Source organism: Triturus cristatus, chromosome 2_2 (assembly GCF_964204655.1).
Source record: "Triturus cristatus chromosome 2_2, aTriCri1.1, whole genome shotgun sequence".
Lineage (NCBI taxonomy): Eukaryota > Metazoa > Chordata > Amphibia > Caudata > Salamandridae > Triturus > Triturus cristatus.
The window spans coordinates 946,344,038-946,368,454 of NC_140582.1; the positions used below are offsets into that span (position 1 = coordinate 946,344,038).

At 44.3% G+C, this 24,417-nt stretch overlaps 1 protein-coding gene across 1 annotated transcript in view; it reads left to right on the forward strand.

Moving 5' to 3' along the window:
* Positions 1-24,417, forward strand: part of ADGRA3 (adhesion G protein-coupled receptor A3) — a 399,594-nt gene that overhangs the window by 144,187 nt on the left and 230,990 nt on the right. The window contains exon 4 of the mRNA XM_085642355.1: positions 9,721-9,792. Within this exon, the coding sequence (XP_085498481.1) occupies positions 9,721-9,792 (72 nt within the window). The remainder of the gene's footprint in view (positions 1-9,720; positions 9,793-24,417) is intronic.

The following is a 24,417-nucleotide window of genomic DNA, read 5'->3' on the forward strand; positions in this document are numbered from 1 at the left end:
ACTCATTCCATTCGTGGTACGCAAGCTCCGGCAACAGTCTCTCAAACTGATCCTAGTAGCTCCCACATGGGCATGCCAGCCCTGGTTCACAACACTGCTGGAACTCTCTCTAGTTCCACACCAAAAACTGCGCCTCTCCCCGTCCTTATTAACCCAGAACCATGGAGAAATCAGACACCCAGATCCAGGTCAACTGAATCTAGCGATCTGGCTCCTGAAGTCCTAGAGTTCGGTTACCTCAACCTACCACCAGACTGCATGAATATTATAAAAGAGGCCAGAGGACCTACCACTAGAGCCTGCTACACTGCAAAATGGAAAAGATTTGCCATTTACTGCACTAACAATGATATACGCCCACTGGATGCATCCATCCAGAACATCATTTGCTACTTACTACACTTGCAAAGATGTAATTTACCGTACTCATCCATATGGCTCCACCTAGCAGCATTAGCAGCCTACTTACAAAATCGACAACACTTGTCACTATTTAGAGTACCTGCGATTAAAGCCTTCATGGAAGGCCTTAAGAGGATTATTCCGCCCAGATTACCACCCTCTCCAGTGTGGAATCTAAACATTGTTCTTACAAGACTCATGGGACCCCCATTTGAACCTATGCATAAATGCGAACTGCAGTTCCTCACATGGAAAGTGGCTTTCCTTATTGCTATCACATCCCTTAGAAGGGTAAGTGAAATCCAGGCTTTAACCATACAAGAACCATTCCTACAATTACACCGCAGCAAAGTGGTTCTTAAAACAAATCCGAAATTCTGCCAAAAGTCATATCTCTGTTCCATCTTAACCAATCAGTTGAGCTACCAGTGTTCTTCCCAAATCCAGACTCGGTAGCTGAAAGAGCTCTTCATACCTTAGACGTTAAAAGAGCCCTGCTTTACTACATTGACAGAACCAAATCATTCCGCAAAACCAAACAATTGTTTGTTGCTTTCTCTCCACCACATAAAGGCAACCCCATTTCCAAATCCGGGATAGCCAAGTGGATAGTTAAATGTATCCAAATATGCTACCACAAGGCTAAACGCACACTATCAGTTCCCCCTAGAGCGCATTCCACACTCAAAATAGGGGCTTCCATGGCATTCTTAGGAAACATTCCCTTAGAAGATATTTGTAAGGCAGCCACATGGTCTACAACACACACCTTCACTAAACACTACTGTGTTGACGTGCAAGCAAAACAACAAGCTTCTGTAGGTCAGGCTGTCCTTAAAACCTTATTCCAAACTGCTGCAACCGATACAGGTGACCACCGCTAGGGGAGACACTGCTATATAGTCTATCCTAAGTGTGTGATCTGCAGCTCATATGCCTCGAACGGAATATGCTACATCTGTTCTTGGCATGTAGAGCTGCAGAGCCAAACCTGCCCACCCACCTCCCCTGGACCTGTATCTGTTCCAGCATCGTCTTACTTAGACATTACACATGGACATCTCTCTTTTTACAAACTACATCATTTCCCATCATGACAAAAAACAATTTGAGGATGGAGTGGATGCCCATGCGCACTGTAGTCCAAGGGAGGAGTCCCCTATCTCGTGACCAAAGACTTCTTCCGAAGACAACAACAACCTGCAAGCATCCGAGCCCAACACCAGATGGCGATCTACTATCCTAAGTGTGTGGCTCTGCAGCTCTACATGTCAAGAACAGATGCATACTGGTAAGTAGCATATTCCTATCCCTCAACCTAAGACATAAATTGCTCCATTTCAAGTTTATATTCCAGGTTTACATAACTCCATGACAACTGACCAAGTATGACCCCACCAAATTGTCCAGCTGTCCAAAGTGCCAGGCTCCGGACGCAGACTTTGCACACATGACATGGACATACCCCCTCGTGGCTGCATATTAGACGGACGTGTTCCGATCCTCTCTGACATGGTCTCCATGCCGCCCCCCCCCCCCCTCCCCCAAAACTGGCCTTGCTGAGAATAGTCCGCGATATAAAACTCTGCTACCACAGGTTCATCGCCATAGCACTGCTGTTAGCGAAAAGGGAAATTGTGCTACAAACGGTCACCAAACAAACAACATCCCATGAAGGAAGCATGGCCCCGAAGCATGTTGTATTGAAACATTCAGCCCGAAATATATGCTACACTCCAACCTCACGACCTAAAGACGTTTGGCATACTTACCGCAGTTACCTACAATAAACACAGCACACCTCTCCAACTCTCTCTCCTACACACCAATTGGCACCAGACAGATCCACACCTACAGCACCTCTACAACCCTCCTCTGCTTCGACACGCTTGACCTGTAAATGTTCCCTATTGCATCGGATGTGGCACTAAATTGCTTACATATTGAGAACTCCTTTGGAAATTGACACGGGAAGAACCTGATGTAACCCTCCAACATAATCGCTATAATGGAACATACAGAGCATGCATGTGGAAGCCCCCCGCCCCTTTCCACCCCTTCCCCTCGTTCATTTTTTGTTGCAATGTTTATTATGTTAGATATTAACACATGGAAGGTGTAATCCCCTTCAAGAAAATAATGCTGACGATCATTTTGTTGTTGTGTTATGTATATGTGACTTTTCTTTCAAAAAAACAAAAAAAGTGGTTGTGTGTTGTTGCCATTAAAGATTAATACATAATGGTAGCCTCCAGTCCTGTAATGAAATCTCTGAATAAGTTCAAGCTACCTTGGGATTGATTCCCATTGGTATGCTGATAACTTTTTGACTTTACCTTTGATTACATTTCTTTCATAATGTGTCATTTGTTGCAAATTGTTTAGAACACAAAAAAAATACCTGTATGAGCTCCAGTCTAAACCACGTGGATACTGAATTTAGACTGAAATAATAATCAGAAGACCACTCTAAACTAGCTTGTGTTCCCCATTTCATTAGGAGTATCACCGACTTTGCGGATGAAGGTGAACTCTTTGGGTTTCATGCTGGAAAACCAGCTCTATGTAGATGTTTCTATTAAAACATATTGAAAAGGATCCATTAGTTCCCAACCAAGAACTAAATCTAGTAGTCCAAGCCTAAGTGTTTAACAGAATTGACTATGGGAATGTCCACCTAATTCTGAGGGGGCCTACCTGCAGAGTCGGATCAGTTTTCTGTTCCAAAACCCACAAGAGGGTCCCCCGTGTCTCCTCACTAGAAGTAATCTATCGGAGAGCAGATCCATAACATGTGGAAGAAATCTGCGTCACTCTGTGTGCATCGAAAGCATGTGGAGTGAGGCAGTTTACTTGCATGCCACAGGTGTTGTTGGTAGGTATTTCTGCCCACAGCCTTCCCTCATCAACCAGCTAGGGCCCAGGGCTCACAGAGTCATTGAGCCCACCTGTGGGGGAACAAAGTCGCTCTTCAGGCCCCCATCTGAGACCACTGCAGTTACTCCCAGCTCCTGGTAGCAATGGGAAAGCTTCAGGAGGCTGCCCTCCAGCTTTGAGGGAAAAGCCGTGTTCTTGCTGCCCGGGATGAGGATGGATGACGGAGGAGGTCCAGGAGTGTTTTTTAAAATGCTTTCACTATGTTAGACCGCTAGGGCAATCCCCCCCCACCCCCCAAAAAGATTGCTTTATTAAAAGCAATCACAGACATGGTGGTTTGCTGACCCAAGGCAGCCCCCATCCTTGTGATGGCGATTCCTAGTTGGTCGCAAATTGCTATCCATATCGTTAACATTCACGAAGTTGGTTGATGTGCGACCCAGTAGGAATTGCTATTTTAAAATTAAAAGTTTCATACATTAGGACTAGGGATTGTTTTTAAATTGTTAGAGATAGTCGCAATTAGGAAATCGCTGTTCATAATGTTAGTACTTCTGACCCTTTGTCCCCTCTGAAGACCACAGAAACCTTGGAAGGGCTATCAGAAGCAGATGTCTGTGATAGAACACCACCAGATATGTTTTTGGTGCCTAAGGTATTCACAAAACTTTGCGGCTTGTGAGGAGTTGGCCCAGATGAATCCCAAGTCAAGTTCTACAATGCTGAACACTGTTGGAAGACATCTAAAGGCAGTCTTAGTTCAAGTCCAGCACCATGACCTATTCCCATTCTCGAGGCCAATCCTATGGAAGGTCCTTTTCCTATTCCCAGTCGTCATGCAAGTCAAAATCAAAGAGGATACATAAGAAGTCGAAGTGTTCTACTCGTTTAGAGACGTGGTGTGGGAATCAATTTACCTCTGTCTCGTTTCTCCTAATGTGGATCTGTTGCCATAGATTATACCAATCCAATTCAAATTCCATGGTCCATCAGTAATGGTTGAGCAAGTTTTCAAGAAGGCCATGTTGTGCATCTTTGGCACCCTTCTAGCTCCCTCTGGCACTTATTTGGTCCCCAAGTGTCAATGAGATTTCAGTCAGATTATCATTGGGGGACCTGTTATTGGCACCAACTGTGCCTCATAACCCCCCTGCAGGGTCTGCCCTGACTCCTGGGCCAACAAGCAATCAGACTTCAAACCTGGCACCACCACCTTTGCCGGTCCCCCATAGTTCAAGTCCGGCATTGCCACCGGCCGAAAAACCCATTCTGTGGAGCAAATCCAACATGACATCAACCAAAGTCGCCTCACTCCGACTCAGATGGAACTCTGCCTTGCTCAGAACACTCCACATTCCTTTTGCTTCTGACTTCGAGTTCCGTCTGCATGGTGATGGAGATGACTGTTGCAGCGTTCTTTGCTCTGCTTCATCCTGAAAAAGCGGAAGAGAGACTCCACCACTTGAATGCCAAAAGAGCTTTGAGCTTTCACAGTGATCGTTCCAAAGACCATCAGATAGTCAGCTCTTTATGGGGTTTACTGGAGCAAAAATGAGTAAGGCAGTGCAGAAAAGGACCATATCAAGTTAGATACTCCTCTCTATAAAGATCTGCTAAGCATTGGCCAAGAAACAGCTCCCAAAATGGTTGAGAAAGCACGCGACCAGTGCCAAGGCTGCTGCCACTATGTTGGCACTTGGAGTGTTTGTGCTGGACCTCTGTCAGACTGCAGCATGGGTTTCACTTTATACATTGACGAGGCACTACTGCCTTGATGGCCCGGTCTGGCGTAAAGGACATTTTGCCTGCTTGGTCCTGCAGGATTTTCTGGTATGAGCATTCCACAGAGCCACCACCTGGGGAGCTACTGCTTTGGTATTTATTCACAAATGAGGAATCTGAGGTTAGATGTATCCATCAGAAGAACAAGTTGCTTACCTTCGGTAGCACTCTTTCTGGGAACTCCATCTAACCCCAGGTTTCTCTCTGCCCTCCCCCTTGCCTGTTCTCTGGAACAGACTCTTTTCACCATCCATGAAAAGATTTCAGATTAATGACCTGCAGATTGTCATATCTGAGCAGTTAAAAAAACAAAAACAGATTTTCTGCGAACAGCAGCTGCTTGCGTTCTAGTTGTTTCCGTTGTTCTTGTGCCCCTTTGCTATAGTTTTGCAACAAATGGGAATTGTGCGTAAAAAGAGTAGCTCAAAATTCATGACTACACCCATGTACGATCATTTTCACGCCAGGCCTATTTAACCCCTTGGCTGCGGCAGGAATTCCGCCGCAGCGCTGGGGGGGGGTTTGGGGGCAGCGCGGTGGCTCTGTGCTCATGACGGAGCCACTCCGTCATGAGTCACGGTTGAGCTGTGCTCATGACGGAGTGGTTCCGTCACGACTCCGCCCACTGCGCTAATCGCCCGCGCAGGCGGGGAATTAGCGCAGCGTGGGCGGAACGGCGGCCAACGGCCGCAGCATGACGGAACCACTCCGTCATGAGCACACGGCACCCGTGGCTCATGACGGAGGGGTTGCGTCATGAGCGGGGAAGGGGTTAAAAGACAGCAATAGAATATGAATGATTGGAGGTAATCAAGGTTAACACCAATTGTGTTACTTAACAAATCTGAGGGGGAAGGGGTATTGAAAATATAGGAGCAAGAACTCTTGTGCACCCCTAGGGGTGGCATGCTTCATCATTGGGCTACCTCCTCGTTGGGCCAGTGTTGCAATGCCCAGTGAGCTTCTAAAAAGGGGCTCTTTGCCAGATAACTTTTCTTGATTACGCTGTCTGAATCTGAGAATTGTGTCAGAAGCCCAATGTTGACTAGATGTGTAGATTGGTAAACTCAAAAGTATTAAATCCCTTAAAAAGACTTTATTGAAAAAAAATCCCTGTTCAAGGTTAGAAATAAATGAAGTGGGAATATGATGGGAAATGATCCATTTACCGGCGGCCATCTTTGAAATTGCCCAGTCTAGTGTTTTTCACCCCAGCTGTTTCCTTTTTTTGAGCGCGCCTCCATGCATGGCACATACGTTAAAACGCCGGGCTCTGACAATCCTCAGACCAGGTTCCGGCGAGACACGAGAAGGTAATTCCTTGGTGACCGCTCCTTCCAGCATGTAAGTAAGACAATGGTATGTCTTTAAAAAGCCAGAGAGACGGCGTTTTGTTTTGGATACCACAACGACTCCGGTGTTAAAACCTTGTTTTTCCTCTGTGTTTCTAAATACCCACAGTGTCTAATTGAAGGCGCCCTTACACCTCTCGTGACAGCTCATGGAGCAGTAACGATAACACACAGATGTATGTATTTATAGCAACCTTCAATGGCACGTTCCTTTGAGAGCATGCATACAAACTTTATTTAGAACGACACGCCATGGGAGCACATTTTATAAAGAGCGAGTGCACAGGCGTTTGTTGAACAACTTCAAAGGCACGTCATGAGAGCGTACTTCGAAAAGAGCGAGTGCATAGTTGTATTGAAAATCTATCTAAGACCATTTGGAGTACATAACGATTGTATATAACTTCCTTTTTAAATGTATGAATGTTTTAGAACGAAAGATATAATTTGCTAAAACTGACATATGTTTGAAAGGGTTCAGAATAAATGTGAAACTGGACTACAACCACGAGGAGTATATCTTTAGCTGGCATATGGGTAGAGGATATTTACCAAGTGGTACAAATGGCCACAAGAGGGTTGCATAAGAGAAATATATCACAGTGACAAAGAGCATTCTACTTTCCACGTGATGGTGATGTGAATATATGATGTGATGAATGTCATTGTTTATCCATAATGTTTTTCATTTCAGGTGTGTTTGCAGGATATACTCCTGGTATATTTGTCAACTGCCCAAATAGGGTACAGCGGACAGTACTTGTGACCAGCAGGCATATGTACATTCATTATTATATCACCCAGTGAGGTGTAAAGCCAAGGGGATGGCTTCTGAAACATGTCGACCTTGTAGAAGGTGACTCATCATAGTATACCATCTACACCTTCCCATTTTTACTATTCTCAGCTAGGGAAGGCAATAAAATATATTTTTTCCACAAGCCAGAGAATTTTTTATCATTGCACACTTTTTTCACGATCCCACGCACTACACATATACACTAATCCCTAAATAAAGTGCTCCCGAATCTACGTAGGTTGTAGCACGCCCCGTCCTGTAGAGGGGCGGGAAGACCCCAATGATGAAGCATGACACTGAATCAGGTTTGTGTGTGAGCCGTATTTTACAATTTTTGAAATATTGCCCTTCCTGAAATTAAAAGAAGGTGCTTAGATCTTTTCATGACACCATCATTTACGTATGATTAACACCTTAAATAAGAATAGCACACACATATGGATGTATAGATCCATGTAATAAATGGTAGAATCCCTGTATTGAATAACAACTTTAACATCCACAACTCCATGGCCAGTCACATACTCGGGTAGCTCAGCTATCCCTCACACCTTTTTCCATTTACAGGGGCATCCTCTGGTGAGAAAGACTGTGTGCTGTGCTCTCTGACACCAATCAAGTTCCGCTTCCTAGTCCACTTCCTGGTGTGGGAGAGAGATGGCTCTCCATCTCTATGCAATATTGCGCTTAGCCACCCCCGAAGCCAGATGTACCATTTCTTGGAATAACGAGGCTACGTCTCCTCCCCTGTGATATTAAGGAGGCACTTTTTGGCCTCCACCGATAATTCATCCTTATGAAGTTGTTAAAGACATTGTCAAAGATTAGGCACTGGGTACACCTGACTTACAGGTGCGCAAGTCTTTGGGACGTGCGGCATTTGATTATATGTATTTATCTAGATTATGTATTTCTTTGTGCAAATGTGTATAATGGCTATGGTTTTTGAAATATGTAGATGTTCTTTGGGTCTGCTTGACAATTCATAACTCTATGCTTGAGGTGGTTCTGGGCCACTGCATAGTTTTCATTTGGGTTGTTTTATTGGATGCTGGTGGGTCTCTGTTCTGTTTTTCTGTCACAGTATGTAACAGACAGTATTGTCATGGCTATTTTTGTCTACAGGTGCTTCACTGTTAAGTAAAAGATAACATTAAAATAAATTATGAAAATAGATATAAAATGCACAGCTGAATTGGGTTCTAGTGCAACACTTGGATGGCTGAGTTTATGTAATAAAACTTTGAATCTCTGTGTTGTCTTCCTTATACATGCTAACCCTTTCGATTTGGTTATGTAACTGTGTTTGGTGCTTTACTCCTACTGTAGAACAAATAATTATAATTTTTTTAAAAATTGAATCTTTCAAATGCGCTACTCTGTCTCATCCTATCCCTCTCTCAATATATCCTCTACCTCCACTCTCTGATTCATCCCAAACCTCATTGTACTACTATGATCTCCATTATAACCCCTTCTGGACTCTTCCCTTGTCAATCCCTCCTTGTCTCACCCAAGCCTCATTTTACTATTGTAATCCCCCCAAAATAGCTCTCTTTAAATTCCTCCTTAACTAATCCCTCCTTTGACTCGTCCCAAACCTCATTTTCCTACTATCATCTCCCAAATAAACACTTTCTAGACTCTTCCCTTTTCTATCCCTCCATTATCCTACTCAATCCAACTAACAGACTCGCATGTCCACCACTCAAATTAACTCATATTTCCCTATACTAATCCACCACTAATCCTTTTTGGTCCAGAGTAACGTGCTACTCGCCGAAAACCGATTTGACGCGTTGGAAGCGCTATATAAATACAATTACAATTATACATCAATGAGTAGACCTAACCCAAATTATGCAGAAAAGACTATAAATATTCAAGTGATATTGGACTGCATAAGCAGAATGAATATTATAGCATCAAAATCTATGGACCGGAAAGCCTTCCAGGAAGAAAATGAATGGGAACGAGTTGCTGCAGTACTAATGAGTAAAATCATCAGTACAGTATAGGAACTGCAAACAAAGCCCAATCACAGCAGCATGGCTACATCCATGTAGAATTCCAAAGGTTTTGTTTAGGAAGTGGTCCCTTTCACCAAACCATCTCATCTTGCTTCTCTGCGTTCTGACCATAATACATTGGCCCAGTAATTGTGCCTATGTGAAACCGGTCCGTTTTCTTAGACTTAAACACCTGCATATAATTGGGTTAATATTAAAAAGCTGGTATCAATGCCTGTCCCCACCAAGTACACTAATACTCCTGTTCTGTCTATTGAACAGCAAATGTGGAACTCACCAAAGTGGCCGACTGAATCATACGAAAACCTTTGAATAATACTGTGCAGACAAAGACTCTACAATAAAAACGAATATAGAAATTGCTTTGTATACATTGAGAAAATTATTTGTTTGAAACAACAAATAGAATTTAAAAAAATATTTATGAAATTAATGTTGTTTTGATTAAAGTATTCATTTAATTTATTGTTTTTTTCAGGGACCTGGGTAATAACAAAATCGGTTGCCTGAATGCAGACATTTTCAAAGGACTGTCAAATCTCGTTAGACTGTACGTATTTTATATTGGTTTAAAAGTTTTGTTTTTTAAACGTGTGATTTGAAAAACTTTTCATTCAGTTCTATACATTATGTTGATAGGATTACAGGTCATATCAGCGACATCTGTTAAAATGTGCATTCACTGCATATATATAATTTTTTAAAATAAATATTAACATTTACACAGTGTGTGTGATAATTTCTAAACCACACTTTCTTCTCTATGTGCTTATTTGTGAATGCAGGAGTCTTTGTTATAAATACGAATACTCTCATGCGTAACTATTATTCTGTATAGTATGTCATAGTAAGCTAATGTAAATACCTGATATGCAATCAAATGTGATTTCAGGAATGCAGTGATTGCTTTAGGAAGCTATACACGGTTAAGTTTCATATTTCACAACCATGAAGTTTAAATAAAGGATGAACCTTAGAATCACAATAGTATTGGTAAAAATCTTTATCTAATCTCTCTTCAGCAGCCATTTGACTGCATGGGCCATGTGTGGTAAATATTCTTTTTACCTTGACTGAATTTCATGCGGAATCTAAAATAAAGTAAAATAGCTCAGAATAACAAGAGGCAGAATCCGTGGTATAAGAGATTTTCTGAATGGGCTTTATTCCAAAATGGCCGACTCGAGTGGCGGCCTTCAGGTTCCGTCACCACGAGGGTTCAGGAAGTGAAGTACAATACTTTATTGACAAGAAGTAACTTTTATAGGTCATACATTACAATGAAACGAATGCAAAAGGCGTAACAATTGATAAGAGGAATGACATAGTGGTACGTAATCGAAACTAGGCGTAATAAGGAGCAGAAAGAAACATGATTGGCTCTGATTATCATGCATAGGTGGATCTATAAGATAATACTTAACATAGATGCGCGCGCAGCAGCATGACGTGTGATTGACGTGCAACTAGGGGGTGAAGGGAACTTGACATTTAGCTCTACATGTGGAGACGAGAAGTCTGGGGGGTCAAGTCAACCTAATCCCAAATCATATCTAACATCCTATGTTTAGGATACAAAAGCTATAAATAACAGACATATATATTTTTTTATCCTAAAAGCTGTACATCTGAGGTAGAAAAATATTGTTTCTGGTATCCAGTAAAGCATAAAAAAGATATACAAAAGTACAATACATGTAAAATATAAAAATGAAAATTGTCCGTTAACTCCATTCACTGCTGGGTTTTTGGTAGCTAGTACACGGTCTAAAGCCTGCCATTTTTCCATAGATAATATGTAGGACTTGAAATGTTGACGGCATCTCTTACTTAATCCAAGTTTTAAATCTTGTGTGGTGTCACTTGTTAAATCTGTTTTTTAAACCAATTGAATTGCCAAAAGACCCCCTGAAGCACTCAGCGGTGCATACGCTGTAGCGCTACTACAATAACAAAGCGGCCGCCATCAGAGCAGGCGCGCTCGCCGGACACGCCCACTAGAGGCCACGCCCCCTCGCCCTACAAATGTGCATCTACAGGAAGCGCAGCGGACGAGCGCAGCGGGAGCGCCGTCTGCGCGCCGAAGGCGCGCCAAAGGCAAGCCCGTCTGCGCCCGTCCGCGACCAGCCGGGACCCAGGGCCACAACCCCTGGCCCCTTCCCCGCCCAGAGCAGGATTTATAGCTCGGCGGCCCTACACCAAATAGGTAGGTTCTGTACTTCCCAATGCCCTCTTATATATGTCCCCACCGAACTACCCAGCTCATGTCAGGGATGCAAGCACCTCTTCCGCAAAACTCCGTCGGCAAAGGTACAGGTGTTCCATATGTTTGCATTAAACTGCCGCTCTCTGCCGAAACACCATACGGAGATTGCCATGTTGCTCGAGGAGAAAAAGCCTGACGCAATCTTCCTGACAGAAACATGGCTCACTGCCCACTCCGATCCAGACGTGGTGCGAGCACTACCCGTAGGTTATCACATTCTCAGAGTGGATAGACCGGTCGGCAGAGGCGGAGGTCTGGCGATCATCTTGAAAAGCCAGTACCAATGCCGTTTCTCGGCAGACACTATCCCTGACTGTGAAAGCGCAACTTTCTGCTTAGAGTTCGATGCAAACAACTCCTTCTCAGGCACCCTGATTTATCGCCCCCCGGAACCTGCAAACATGTTCCACAGGTCCCTGCCAGAAATCATTGCGGAAAGAACCCTCACATCAGCCAACCACACGATTCTGGGGGACCTCAATCTTCATTTTAATTCCCCTACTGATCACATCGCACGGAACTTACTAGAAGATCTGGAGGCCCTCCAACTCACCCAGCTGGTGGCGGCTCCGACCCATGGAAAAGGCAATTTGCTAGACCCCATTTTCAGCAACTGCCTGGACCTAACGGTTGATCCACCCATCCCCCTTCCGTGGTCAGACCATTTTCTGGTCCCCTTCTCGTGGGCCACTTATAAAAATCCCCAAGTACCCCCTCAAGTGACCATCAGGAGGAACTGGTCAAAACTCCCGTTGGAATCCTGGCTGCACCAACTGGATTCCACTTGCCCCTCCCCCTGCTCGGATCCTAATGTGGGAAATGACATCTATAGAGACTGGATCACCCGTTCATTAGACTCCACTCTCCCGATGCGTAAATCCTCCTCTAAGAGACTTCAGAAATCTGCCCCATGGTTTTCTGACTCTCTAAAACAGCTAAAACGCACTTGCAGACAAAAAGAGAGAGCTTGGCGCCTAGATTTCCTCCCAGAAAAGAAGACCTCTTATAAAGAGGCCATCAAGGTATATAAAGAAGGGATTAGAGCAGCCCAGGCTACCTACTTTTCAGAGAAAATAATGGAAGCGAAGTCCAAACCTAAGGAAATCTTCCAAATTATAAAACAATGCTCTAGCGCCACCACGGCTCCCCCCCCTATCAAATCCCAGAAGCAATGTAACGAGCTTGCAGATTTTTTCCATAACAAAGTTTCAAAAATTTATTCCACCTTTCCACCTGCAGCTACCCCCCCGGAAGCATTCAAACCATCTCGCCTCAGACCACCCCCCCGTCCAGGCCAGCCGTCGCTCGAGCACTTTCTCCCCCTTGACCTCGACACTTTAGGCAAAGTGGCCCGTGCGGTCAAGTCGGGATCTCCCCGTGACCCTGCCCCTCCAGATATCCTGATGCAGGCAAGTAAAACCATCCTGCCTGTAATCTTGGATCTCTTGAACTCGTCCATCTCTGCATGCTCTGTCCCCACTGCCTGGAAGCAGGCCATGGTACGGGCACTGCTAAAGAAACCGAGCCTAGACCCAAACGATCTGTCAAGTTACCGTCCCATCTCACTCCTTCCTTGGACGAGCAAGGTGCTAGAGAAGCACATAAATGCCCAGCTGGTGCAGTACCTGGAGGATCACTCGCTGTTACACACATCTCAGACAGGTTTTAGACCTCAACACGGGACAGAAACCGCCTTGTTAGCAGTCACCGAAGATACTAGAAGGATTCTGGACCAAGGAGGATCAGTGGCAGTGATCCTCCTTGATCTAAGCGCCGCATTCGATACGGTCAGCTACTCCACCTTGCTGGACCGTCTCCATAACATCGGAGTTTCAGGTGACGCTTTAAGGTGGCTGGAATCCTTTCTGTCTGGGAGGTCGTTTCAGATCTTCGACGGTGTAACAGTATCCTCAAGCAAACCCCTGAGCTGCGGAGTACCACAGGGCTCTTCCCTGAGCCCTGTGCTGTTCAACGTCTACATGAGGCCGCTGGCAAGTGTCGTCGAACCACATGGCATCAAAATCGTGTCATACGCCGACGACACCCAGCTGGTGGTCTCGCTGGCCACCGAGAACAGTAAGTGCTCCCCTGCCGATCTGCTACACTGCCTAGAGGACATAAAGGGTTGGATGACCAACTCCTCCCTTAAATTAAATGGAGATAAGACGGAACTCATGCTCCTAGGCCCACCTTCTCCAGTTCCATTCACCTCCCTGTGGCCTAATGCACTGGGTCCCCCCCCCACCCCAAAGGAAAGCGTGAAGAGCCTGGGAGTATGGTTGGACAGCAAACTCTCCTTCTCCACCCAGGCCACTAAACTATCTGCCACATGCTTTGGCCTTCTAAGAACCTTGAGGAAGGTTCTTCCACTGCTGCCACTAGAAGCCAAAAAGGTTGCGGTCCAAGGGCTAATCCAGTCTCGCCTTGACTCGAACAATGCCCTATACATGGGGGCACCTGAGTTTACACTTCGAAAACTGCAGGTTGTCCAGAACTGTGCAGCTCGTTCCTTGCTAGAAATCCCGCGCACTCAGTCTGCTAAACCTGCCCTAAAAATTCTCCACTGGCTGCCAGTGAGGCAGAGGATAGCCTTCAAAGCACTGTGCCTGGCGCACCGCACTTTCTGGAACACAAGCCCAGCGATCAACAGAAATCTTGTTAACCCCTACCATCCCAACCGGAACCTACGATCAAAGGAGGCCTTCCTTGCCGTCATTCCCAGAGTAAAGCGAGCCAGAGCAGGGGGAAGAATGTTCTCGCTGAATACCGCCAGGCTCTGGAACGACCTTCCCCTCCCACTCCGGTCCAACTCAAATCTTCTATCATTCCGCAAAAACTTAAAAACATGGCTGTTTGACAAACCCACTGTACCATAGCACCTCCTCCGTCACTTCTGGTCAGCTTAGCGCTTGGACGCCCATGGGCAGCAATCGCGCTCTACAAATACCATTACAATTACAATTTAGAGAACTATGTTATCCACAAGAAAAGACTCTCGGACAGAATCTATTCTATACTGACTGTGTGTGCGTGTACAAGCGTCTAAGTGTCTATATGAGATGCGAGGGGCAGAAAACTTTCCATGGCAACAGGGCTATGAATTACTTGCAGGAGGACGGAAAGGCCGAGTCCTTTGCTTGTGAGCTAAAGGAAATGTTTACCTAAATCACTAGACAGGAATGCATCGGCTGAAGAGCAAAGTAGATAATTCGAAGGTGAAATACAGCTTCTTGGCAGGCAGGCAAAACTGGCCGAGGCAGGCACCGTTAGCTGCACAGGGAGTAGGACAAAGTTCATGGATACAGATGCGAGCTCAAGCTGAAGCTGTCAGAGACAGAGAGCAGGGAAGGCTTTGAGGACAGAATCGGGCCTACTTGCCTGAACTGTAAAAATGGAGTAACTTAGCCATATAAAGTCGGTGGCCTTTCATACTTAGGAATCGAATATCCAGCCCATTGATGGCGGATCTGACAGAGAACATGTTGACGGTGGACGCACATATGTTTGCGTTTTGGAAACTGGAACTGGAGGGAACATACATGTACTTGTGACATGCACATAGAACCGTTGGGGTCCAAGATAGGGGACATAACGAATCAGGAAAATCCACATTTCCACATTCCCTCCTTGTCCCCTACTTGCCCTTCAAGAGATATCAATCTTCATTATTCCATCGATTTGCTCATGGAGCATCATTTCTTCTTCCTTCTTCTTCCGGCATTTTGAACGAGAACCTTGATATGGAATGCATGATGTGGCACACAGACCACAAATCGCTGGTCCACATTGCAGGCATAAACAACAACTGAAGAGCATAAGAAGGCCAATACCTAGGAAGGATAGAACTCTCCATCCCCAGGCTGATATCACACTCCAAAACCACCCGGACCACGTCCAAGTGCCTGGATTTTCGTGTATCTGGCTCACAATCTTATGAAGGCGTGTTATAGCTTTATATACAGATGGCGAATTTTCTGGTATGAATATGCAGCAGCTGGATCCGATGACCCTGCAAGCTCCGCCCCTATCGGCCAGGATGACGTCAAGGACAAGACGATTCTGGAGAACAACAATTCTCATTACTGATTGTTCCTCTGTCAGATTGCCTAGGGCGGCTATAGTCTCGTTTACTACAGCTTCGAGAGTCTTGGTTAGTTTACGTATCAGCTTACTATTTGATATTGTACCTATATAGGGAAAGATACCTTTATTGAAATCTACATACTTGTCCCATGCCGTCTCAGTATAATCGACAACTGGGAGATCTCTTCGCTCTCTATTGTGTACTAAATGAACATTCCGATAATAATCAGGTGGAGCTAGGAAAACAGGTGGCAGAAGGAATGCTATGTAACAGGTACCATCCCAATCTAGAGGCAGACGCATATATGCCGTCTGACCACATATAAAGTAAGAATGGCGAGAAGCTCTAAATGAAGATTTACCTTGATCACTATATTCTACTGTAGTAACGCATTGGCTATGGCCCATATGTATGGAACCAACTTTTCTTACACATAATTCACCCTTAACTGGAAATACTGACATAGTGGGCAGAATTAGTTCAACTTCGGATTTGACATTCAGAATCATAAGATTAGGTGTAAAATTACCTAATTTATACACTTCATTTTCTAGATCAGTTCCTGTTCTACTGGGGTGACCCTCCTTATTAGGATGACAGACTTTGAATAAAACTAGATTCAGATTTCCCCATATCCAATGTTGTTGATAAACTGCTGTGTCTGGGTCTATGGAATTTAGTAAACTAAACCATGCTCCACAGGAGCCATTGTGTGTGAACGGATGTGGAAAGAAAGGCAGAACTCCTTTGTTATTCTGATAGGGAGGGAGTCGGCCACACACCCAACAATTGGTGGCATTACTAGTCTGATGGGAATGATGTAACATACTAATGAAGGTGTTATTGCGCAGCGCAAGTCTATAAGATAATTCATGTGGCGGTAGGTCACTAAAAGAATGTTCAGCAGCAACATTATAAACATGTCTAGAAATAGGATGATATATGTGCAAAATCACACTCGTAATAATTATTAAAACACTCAATAAAAACAAAATTAATAATGTCCTCATACAGTAGCTACGCAGTGATTTACAATACGCCTGTCGTTTCAACATTTCTCGGGTATTTTCTCTACTCAGGTCCAAGGGATACATGTCGGAGACAATTCAACCGCTTCACCTTGGAGAGGACTTAAACAATCAAATTGCTCGACTGTTTGGGCCTAAGCTTTAATTTATAGCACTGAGAGTCATTCTGTTCAACAAAAGGAAGTTTTGAATCAGTCTGTGAGGGAGTGCAGGGCACAGTGTCTATATCCGAGGATAGTCCATGAAATTTCTTAATGTGGCTGGAATGTATCCAGCCCTTGCGGCCCTCAACTTTCACGGCTGTTCTTGTGGTCAGCAGGACTAGCTTCGGTGCTTTCCACCTGGGCTCCAACTGGGTCTTCCGATCAAAATTTCTTACAAACACCAGATCCCCCGGAGCAACGTCATGGGGTTTCACCTCAGTGTTGTCAGGAAAAGCTGCAGCTACCTGTGAACGACAAGATTGTAGTGCAGACATCAAGGAAGCCAAGTAATCTGTCAGCATATTACAATTAACATCAGTTATTTTACGTGGTATAGGCGTCCCCCACATATTTGGTGGCCTTCCGAAGATCACCTCATACGGGGATAGCCCTGTTCGAGAGTGTGCTACCATTCTTATGTAAAATAGTGCAACTGGTAATGCTACTATCCAGTCAACACCTTTCTCCTTACATATTTTAGACAATCTGATTTTCAAAATTTGATTATGTCGTTCCACGAGACCTGCTGCCTCGGGGTGTCGGACACAGTGGAATTTCCACTGATATCCCAACAAAAGTGAGACATGTTTCATTAATTCGGATGAGAAAGGCTGGCCGTTATCTGAATATACAACACGTGGTAAACCGTACCGCGGGAAGAATTCTCGAACTAACTGTTTGGCAGTAGTCGGGGCCGTGTAATCTGATACTGGGTACGCCTCAGTCCATCGGGAGAGAGCGCAGACAACTACCAGAACATATTTGAATCCTCGACATCGTTCCATCTGGATATAATCCATTTGGAGCACTTCAAAAGGATGATCAGGAGTCTGGAATCCACCCTGTTCTACGGGAACACTTTTTCCTGGGTTGAACTGACAACATATCATACAGGTACGGACTTTTTGTTTAGCTGCTGCTCGTAAATGTTTGTTGAACCAAATGTGTTGAATGCTATCTAGCATAGCTTTCTCTCCTAAATGCGCTGGGCTGTGAATTGTAGCTATAATGGCCTGGACCATAGAGTCAGGAAGAAACCATACAGATTTCTCCTTCGTCATCCATCCCTGATCTGTCTGGATCCCTCCTAGTTCAGTCCATTTCTTTAATTCCTCTGCAGTAGCATGTGTCTGTATGTCAATTACGTCAAGTGCGGGATCCTTAATTGTCATACACTGTGTTGGTGTCTGAACTATTGGCTTTGTCATGTCTAATGTGCGATTCTGAGCAGTCTGTTTAGCTGTTCTGTCAGCTAAATCATTGCCTTGAGAAATGATATCAGTAACCTTCGTGTGTGCTTTACATTTCATAATCGATATGGCAGTTGGTAGATGTATTGCGTCTAACAAGGCATGAATGAGGGTTCCGTGCTGAATGTGGGCACCATGGGAGGTTAAATAACCTCTCTCTCGCCACAGCACGCCGAAGTCATGTACAACTCCGAATGCATAACGTGAGTCAGTGTATACATTAACTTTCTTATTTGTGGCTTGAATACAGGCTTGTGTTAGAGCAATAAGTTCTGCTGCTTGGGCTGACAAAGTATCTATACAATTTGTCTCAATAACTTCAGTGTCTGTTGTGACTGCATACGCGGCCACTAAGTCTCCTGTACTTGCTCTCATGCACGATCCATCTACATACAACGTCAGGTCTGGATCTAACAATGGAACGTCTGTTAAGTCTTGTCTAGGTTTCGTCTTTATTTCAATAATTTCAACACAATCATGAGCTAGTGGGTCTGTTCCAATTACAGGTAATAGTGTAGCAGGATTCAATGTATTACACCGTCGGATCTCTATGTGTGGCTGAAACAATGTCAGTTCATAACCGGTAAGTCTTGCTATGGTCAAGTGTTGTGTTTGTGTTCGGTTCACAAGAACTTCTACTGCATGTGGTACTTGTACTGTCAATGGATGTCCTAACACTATGGCATCGCTTTGTCTGATTGCTAAAGCTGTTGCTGCCACTGATTTCAGGCACGCGGGCAAAGCCTGAGCTACGGGATCTAATGTACTGGAAAAATAAGCACATGGCTTGCGTGATCCTGCTTGATCCTGAGTGAGTACTGACAAAGCAGTACCTTCGCGTTCTGTAACAAAGAGTGTAAAATGTTTGCTATAACATGGTGTTGCTAAAACAGGTGCTTGGCATAAAGCTTCCTTTAGGCTTTCAAAAGCTTGTGTATGTTCCTGAGTCCAAGGGAGAACAGTCGATGTGGCTGCCTCCTGTGTGGTTAACTGAATGAGTGGTTTTGCTAGAAATGCGTACTGAGGGATCCACTGCCTACAATATGAAGTGAGGCCTATGAAAGCCCGCACCTCCTTTTGTGTCTGGGGTATTGACATGTTAGCAATTAACTGGATGCGATCTGGTGTAAGCTGCCTTCCCTCCTTGGACAGCGAGTGACCAAGATAAATAACTCGCTGGACACAGAATTGCAGCTTAGAAGGAGACACCTTGTGCCCCTTGTCGGCTAGAAAATGTAAAACTGTTAGAGAAGCCTTTTCACATTCAGGTTCGCTTCTCGCGGTGATCAGCAGATCATCGACATATTGAAGCAGTGCAGTGTTGACTGGCATGTGGATACTGTCAAGTTCTCGTTTCAGTGCTTGGCTGTAGATGCTGGGGCTTTCTGTGAATCCTTGGGGAGCGCGTGAGAATTTAAAGCTGCGCCCATTTAAACTGAATCCGAACAAATATTGGCTTTCCGGATCTATTGGGACGCTAAAAAAGGCATTCTTGAGATCAATTACAGTAAAGAATGTTGCTTCGGAATCAATTGCTGTCAATAATGATGATATATCGGGGACCACAGGAAATTGTGGCACAATGCACTTGTTTAGTTCACGCAAATCAATAACCAATCGGTATACTGGCGGAGCAGTAGGGTCAGTTCGTTTAAGAATCGGAATTATCGGCGAATTACATACATTGGAGTCTGTTTCTACAACTACTCCTTGGGCAATTAACTCATCAATGATTTTCAGCAAAGCCACTACAGCATCTTGCGGTAACTTGTATTGTCGCAATCGTGGTAATACCACTCCTGCCTTGAGTGTAACTCGGTATGGTGTAATGTTCATGCAACCAACATCAGTAGGGCCTTGTGCCCATAGATGTGCTGGTAAAGTCTGTAGTCGGGGATCCATGTCTCTAGACACATAGTGACCTTTAAAATCACGTAAAAACAACCTTATTCCTCCCGGAGAACAACATATTATGGCTCCTAGGGCTTTCAGAGTTTTAATTCCTAACAGATTTTCTGGGCATGATTTAGTAAGCAATAAATCTGTAGTTCGTGTCAAAGGTCCTATCGTAAGTGGAAGAGGCTGTGATACTTCATTAACAATAGGTTTTCCTGAAAAACCAAGGGAAACATTTTGAGAGCCTGAGAGGGGTGCCCCTGGAACTTCACTACGTTTTATAGTTGTTCGACTTGCCCCTGTATCGAGTAAGAATTTTCTATCTTGACCTAATAATTCACTATGTACATAAGGTCCTTCTTGATCTACAGGTATCTCGATAAGCGGTAAGTCAACTTCCCTCTCTAGGCTGGTTCATGCGTAACGCTGATACTCAGGATATTCATACTGTGCAGTCTGATACATTTGTCGTGTTGTGGTTTGTGTGGCAGTAACAGGCAACGGTGGTGCAGCTGGCACAAACTGTATTGGCTGTTGTGCGGCTGGCATGGCCTGGGAATGCGGCATAGTTCCTTGTTCATTCTGATCTTGTCTGAGTGGCCGTGATCTTTCTTGTGTTTTACCTATGGCGATATTATGTTTTAAAACTGGACAATCGTGTACGTAATGACCTGGCTTTTTGCAATAATTGCATGTCCCTTTTACCGGTCCTGCTGAATCGGAATGTGTCATACCCTTTTTATGTCCTTCAGCCGGTACTGTCTGAGACACTAGCATTTTCATTTTTGTATCTTTCATACGTCTTTGTTCGTGTTCTTGTTCATCTCTAATTCTATTGTGATGATACTGTAACATTTGTAGCATTTGTGACGGAGTGTTACTTTGCCAGGTACTCTCGAATTTCAATATTCTATTCTTTACTGGAGGTAAAGCATTTTCTACTAATTTTGTCACAAATAAATGTGGATACGACTCACTACTTGTTTTTATACCACTATTTATTCCAAAACATTTTTCAAATCGGGCATAATAGTCACTTGTGTCTTCATCATGCTTTTGTTTACAGGCCGTGATTGCACCCCAATCTTCCTTTTTCGTAGTTAATAAACGTGGCAGTACTTGTACTAGTAAACCTGGTAATGCTTTGACTTTATCCCCGAGCCCTGAACCTGCAGCTCGGGCCTTTTCTTCCGTCTCTAATGCTGTCCAATCTATCTTTTGGTCTCCCACTTCCCACTCTTTTTCTTTCAGTTTTTCATAAATGCCAGCAGGTAAGAGCACCTTTAATATCGTCATAATATCAGGATAGGTATACTCTCCCATCAGCAACATGTCCTTAATTTCTCGATGGAAACCCGCTGGGTCTTTGTCATGACTTGGTACTACTTTCTTCATCTCTAACAATTCAATTTTTGATATGGGTGTGTATACAAATACACGGTGAAACTCATTATCTTCGCCTTTTATTGGGTGCACTTCTCGTAAGGGATTTTGTCTATCCATATAATACGGCGTTCTTTCTCTGCGGGGCAGCGAGAAAGAATCCGGACTTACAAAAAGGACATACTGTTTACGTGACACTAATATTTCTTTAATTAACTTGTTACTAGAACCTTTCCATCTGTTCGTGAGTAGTTCCGTTAATATATCAGGTAAAGGACCAGGGTCAGCATGTTGGCTCTTATATAGTATAAGGAGTTGCTGAATCATATAGATTCCAGCTAAACGTTGTTCATCTGCACTAAGGTTAAAAAACGTGTGTGCTACGGTCTTATCACCGTATTTTCCAGGACTGTCAATCCAGTGAACGGCTGATCTGGCCAATTCTTGCTCATCCATGGAATCGAGGAGGTGGTAACCCCTTCGTTCTCGTAGTAGTTTATCTGCGGCTTGGAACAAATGTTCAGGAGACTTTAAATTTATTACAGGCGTCGGATACGTTCTGCTATTATTTGGACATTCTGAGTGTATGGGATCAGAAAAGCATCTAGTATTATCACAGGATCTTCCTCTGCCTACGTATGCTATGGTTTCTGACTGTCTTGTGGAATTCCCTGATTCGGATACTTCATCTTGCTCGAACTCGTCTGTTTCCAATCTTTCTTCGTGAATACGTTCTATTTCTCTACGGATTTTTCGGCACATGGCTATTATACAGTTTTTCTTATCGTGTCTCCCTTCTGATATATTCTGGCTCCATCTTGTAAGAATAAGCATTGTATTCGGGTCTACCCCCGGACGGTCTTGATTTCTGATCACACAGTTTATGAGGAAACGTAACAGTTCCCCCTGTATCTCTACTTTCTGGAATTCCATAGCTCTGTTAATACATTCTGGGTCTCGCCCTGTTTGGACAAAATGATATATGTTATCTAGATGCGTAGTCATTCCTGGTAACCTCGCTAAATACTCTGCGGCTCGTCTGATACGTAATGATGCCAGGACCCTTTCGTCCTCTTTACCGACCACCGGGTCATATCTACAATCTATAAGGAGTTCCTTAAGCGTACGTTCACTTACGAATTTGGGTGTACGTGAATGCGCTGATTCTTGAAAAACAAGTTTATTTATTCTAGGTGGCGTAAAAGTATTGCTTGCACCTCCCGTGGCCCCTTCAGGGGCGTCGGGTGTGAATGGATTCGTCGAACGTGACACAGCAACTATAGGTGTCGATACCACTGTAGAATCGATTGCGGGGACAGATGCGGAAACAGATGTGCTTGCCGGAGCTCGTGTCGGGACTTGCTGTTGCACGGGGACAGATACCTGATCCTGACGTTGAACCCCTCCGCCAGACGGTCTATGTGGTGTGGGGTTAGCATACTCGGGAGCTGCGTCATCTAGATATGAGGAAAGAAAAACATCTTCTGCGGTTCTGGTATGCCCTTTTGGATGTACCTTAATTGGAAATAATGGGGGTGGCAAGTCTTTTGGCATCTCTGGAACAGCCTTAGGTAGTCCTTCGGCTAGGAGAGGATACATACCACTCATAAGAGCGTTTCTTTGTCTATCTACTTGTTCTGATTTCACTCGGATACCTTCCTCAATTAATATATTTTCTTGAACTTCCTTTGAACTCTCTTTACTCCTCTCTTCTTGTCTACGTGCTTTTTCTGTACGTCTATGAGATTCTTTACGCCATAACTCAACAGCGTCTTTCTGTGACTGTCTGACTTTTCTTTTCCATAACTCTTCCTCCACTTTCATGATGCACTCTGCATCCCAGGTTCCCGCTGCGGGCCACCTTTGACTTTCCGGCAATCCCTTGGTATAATCTACCCATAGATCAAGAAACAATATGGCATCTAAGCCATGCTTGTGATACATAAAATGCCCTGGAGTGTCCCTAGGAGGAATAGGAACTGCTTCTTCAAGCACCCCTTTTCTAGTAGTAATCTGTCTTAACTTCGAAAAGAGCGGCATATTGACAACTGAGCTGATACTTAATCTTGAACACACTTAATACAAAAAAAAGCACAACAATGAACAATCATTCATACCACAATATGTAGGACATTTTTAACACATTAAACATTAAACATTAAACATTTTAACCTTTAAAAATGACCAACAATGATGACAGTCTGCATAACTAATCACCAAGCAGAATTCTTGACAATAACTAGATACTTCGGAATACTTGATATACTGCTAAACAGTACATATACACTGCTAAACAGTGCAGACCGGATTCGTGTACCCAAATCCGTCTTGACCGGCACAACCTATGTGCGCGTCAACACGCCTCCCCGGCGATGGTACTCACCGGGTAGCTCCTTGAAACGGAAGGCCTCAGAGAATGGACGGGACTCGATGACTGCGGATAGCGGACCCTCTGGACATCGGGATTTCGAAAACCTTGGTGGGCCTCTGTATACCTCGGATCTTGCTCTCTCAGCTAGGCTCTGGTCGGGATACTTCGCACTTCTCACCGCCTCGTCTGGGTTGATCGCAGCCTCAGTCGCCCCCGCTTGACCGGAGGGAGCTTACAGGAAATCCTGCTGGTACGCGTTTATGGTCCGTCCAGCTGTGGCAGGAGACCGGGCCTGCAACGCACCGCCGGCGCGTGAGATGAGAAAGTGTCCCTATTCGGGCGCCATTATGTGGTAAATATTCTTTTTACCTTGACTGAATTTCATGCGGAATCTAAAATAAAGTAAAATAGCTCAGAATAACAAGAGGCAGAATCCGTGGTATAAGAGATTTTCTGAATGGGCTTTATTCCAAAATGGCCGACTCGAGTGGCGGCCTTCAGGTTCCGTCACCACGAGGGTTCAGGAAGTGAAGTACAATACTTTATTGACAAGAAGTAACTTTTATAGGTCATACATTACAATGAAACGAATGCAAAAGGCGTAACAATTGATAAGAGGAATGACATAGTGGTACGTAATCGAAACTAGGCGTAATAAGGAGCAGAAAGAAACATGATTGGCTCTGATTATCAT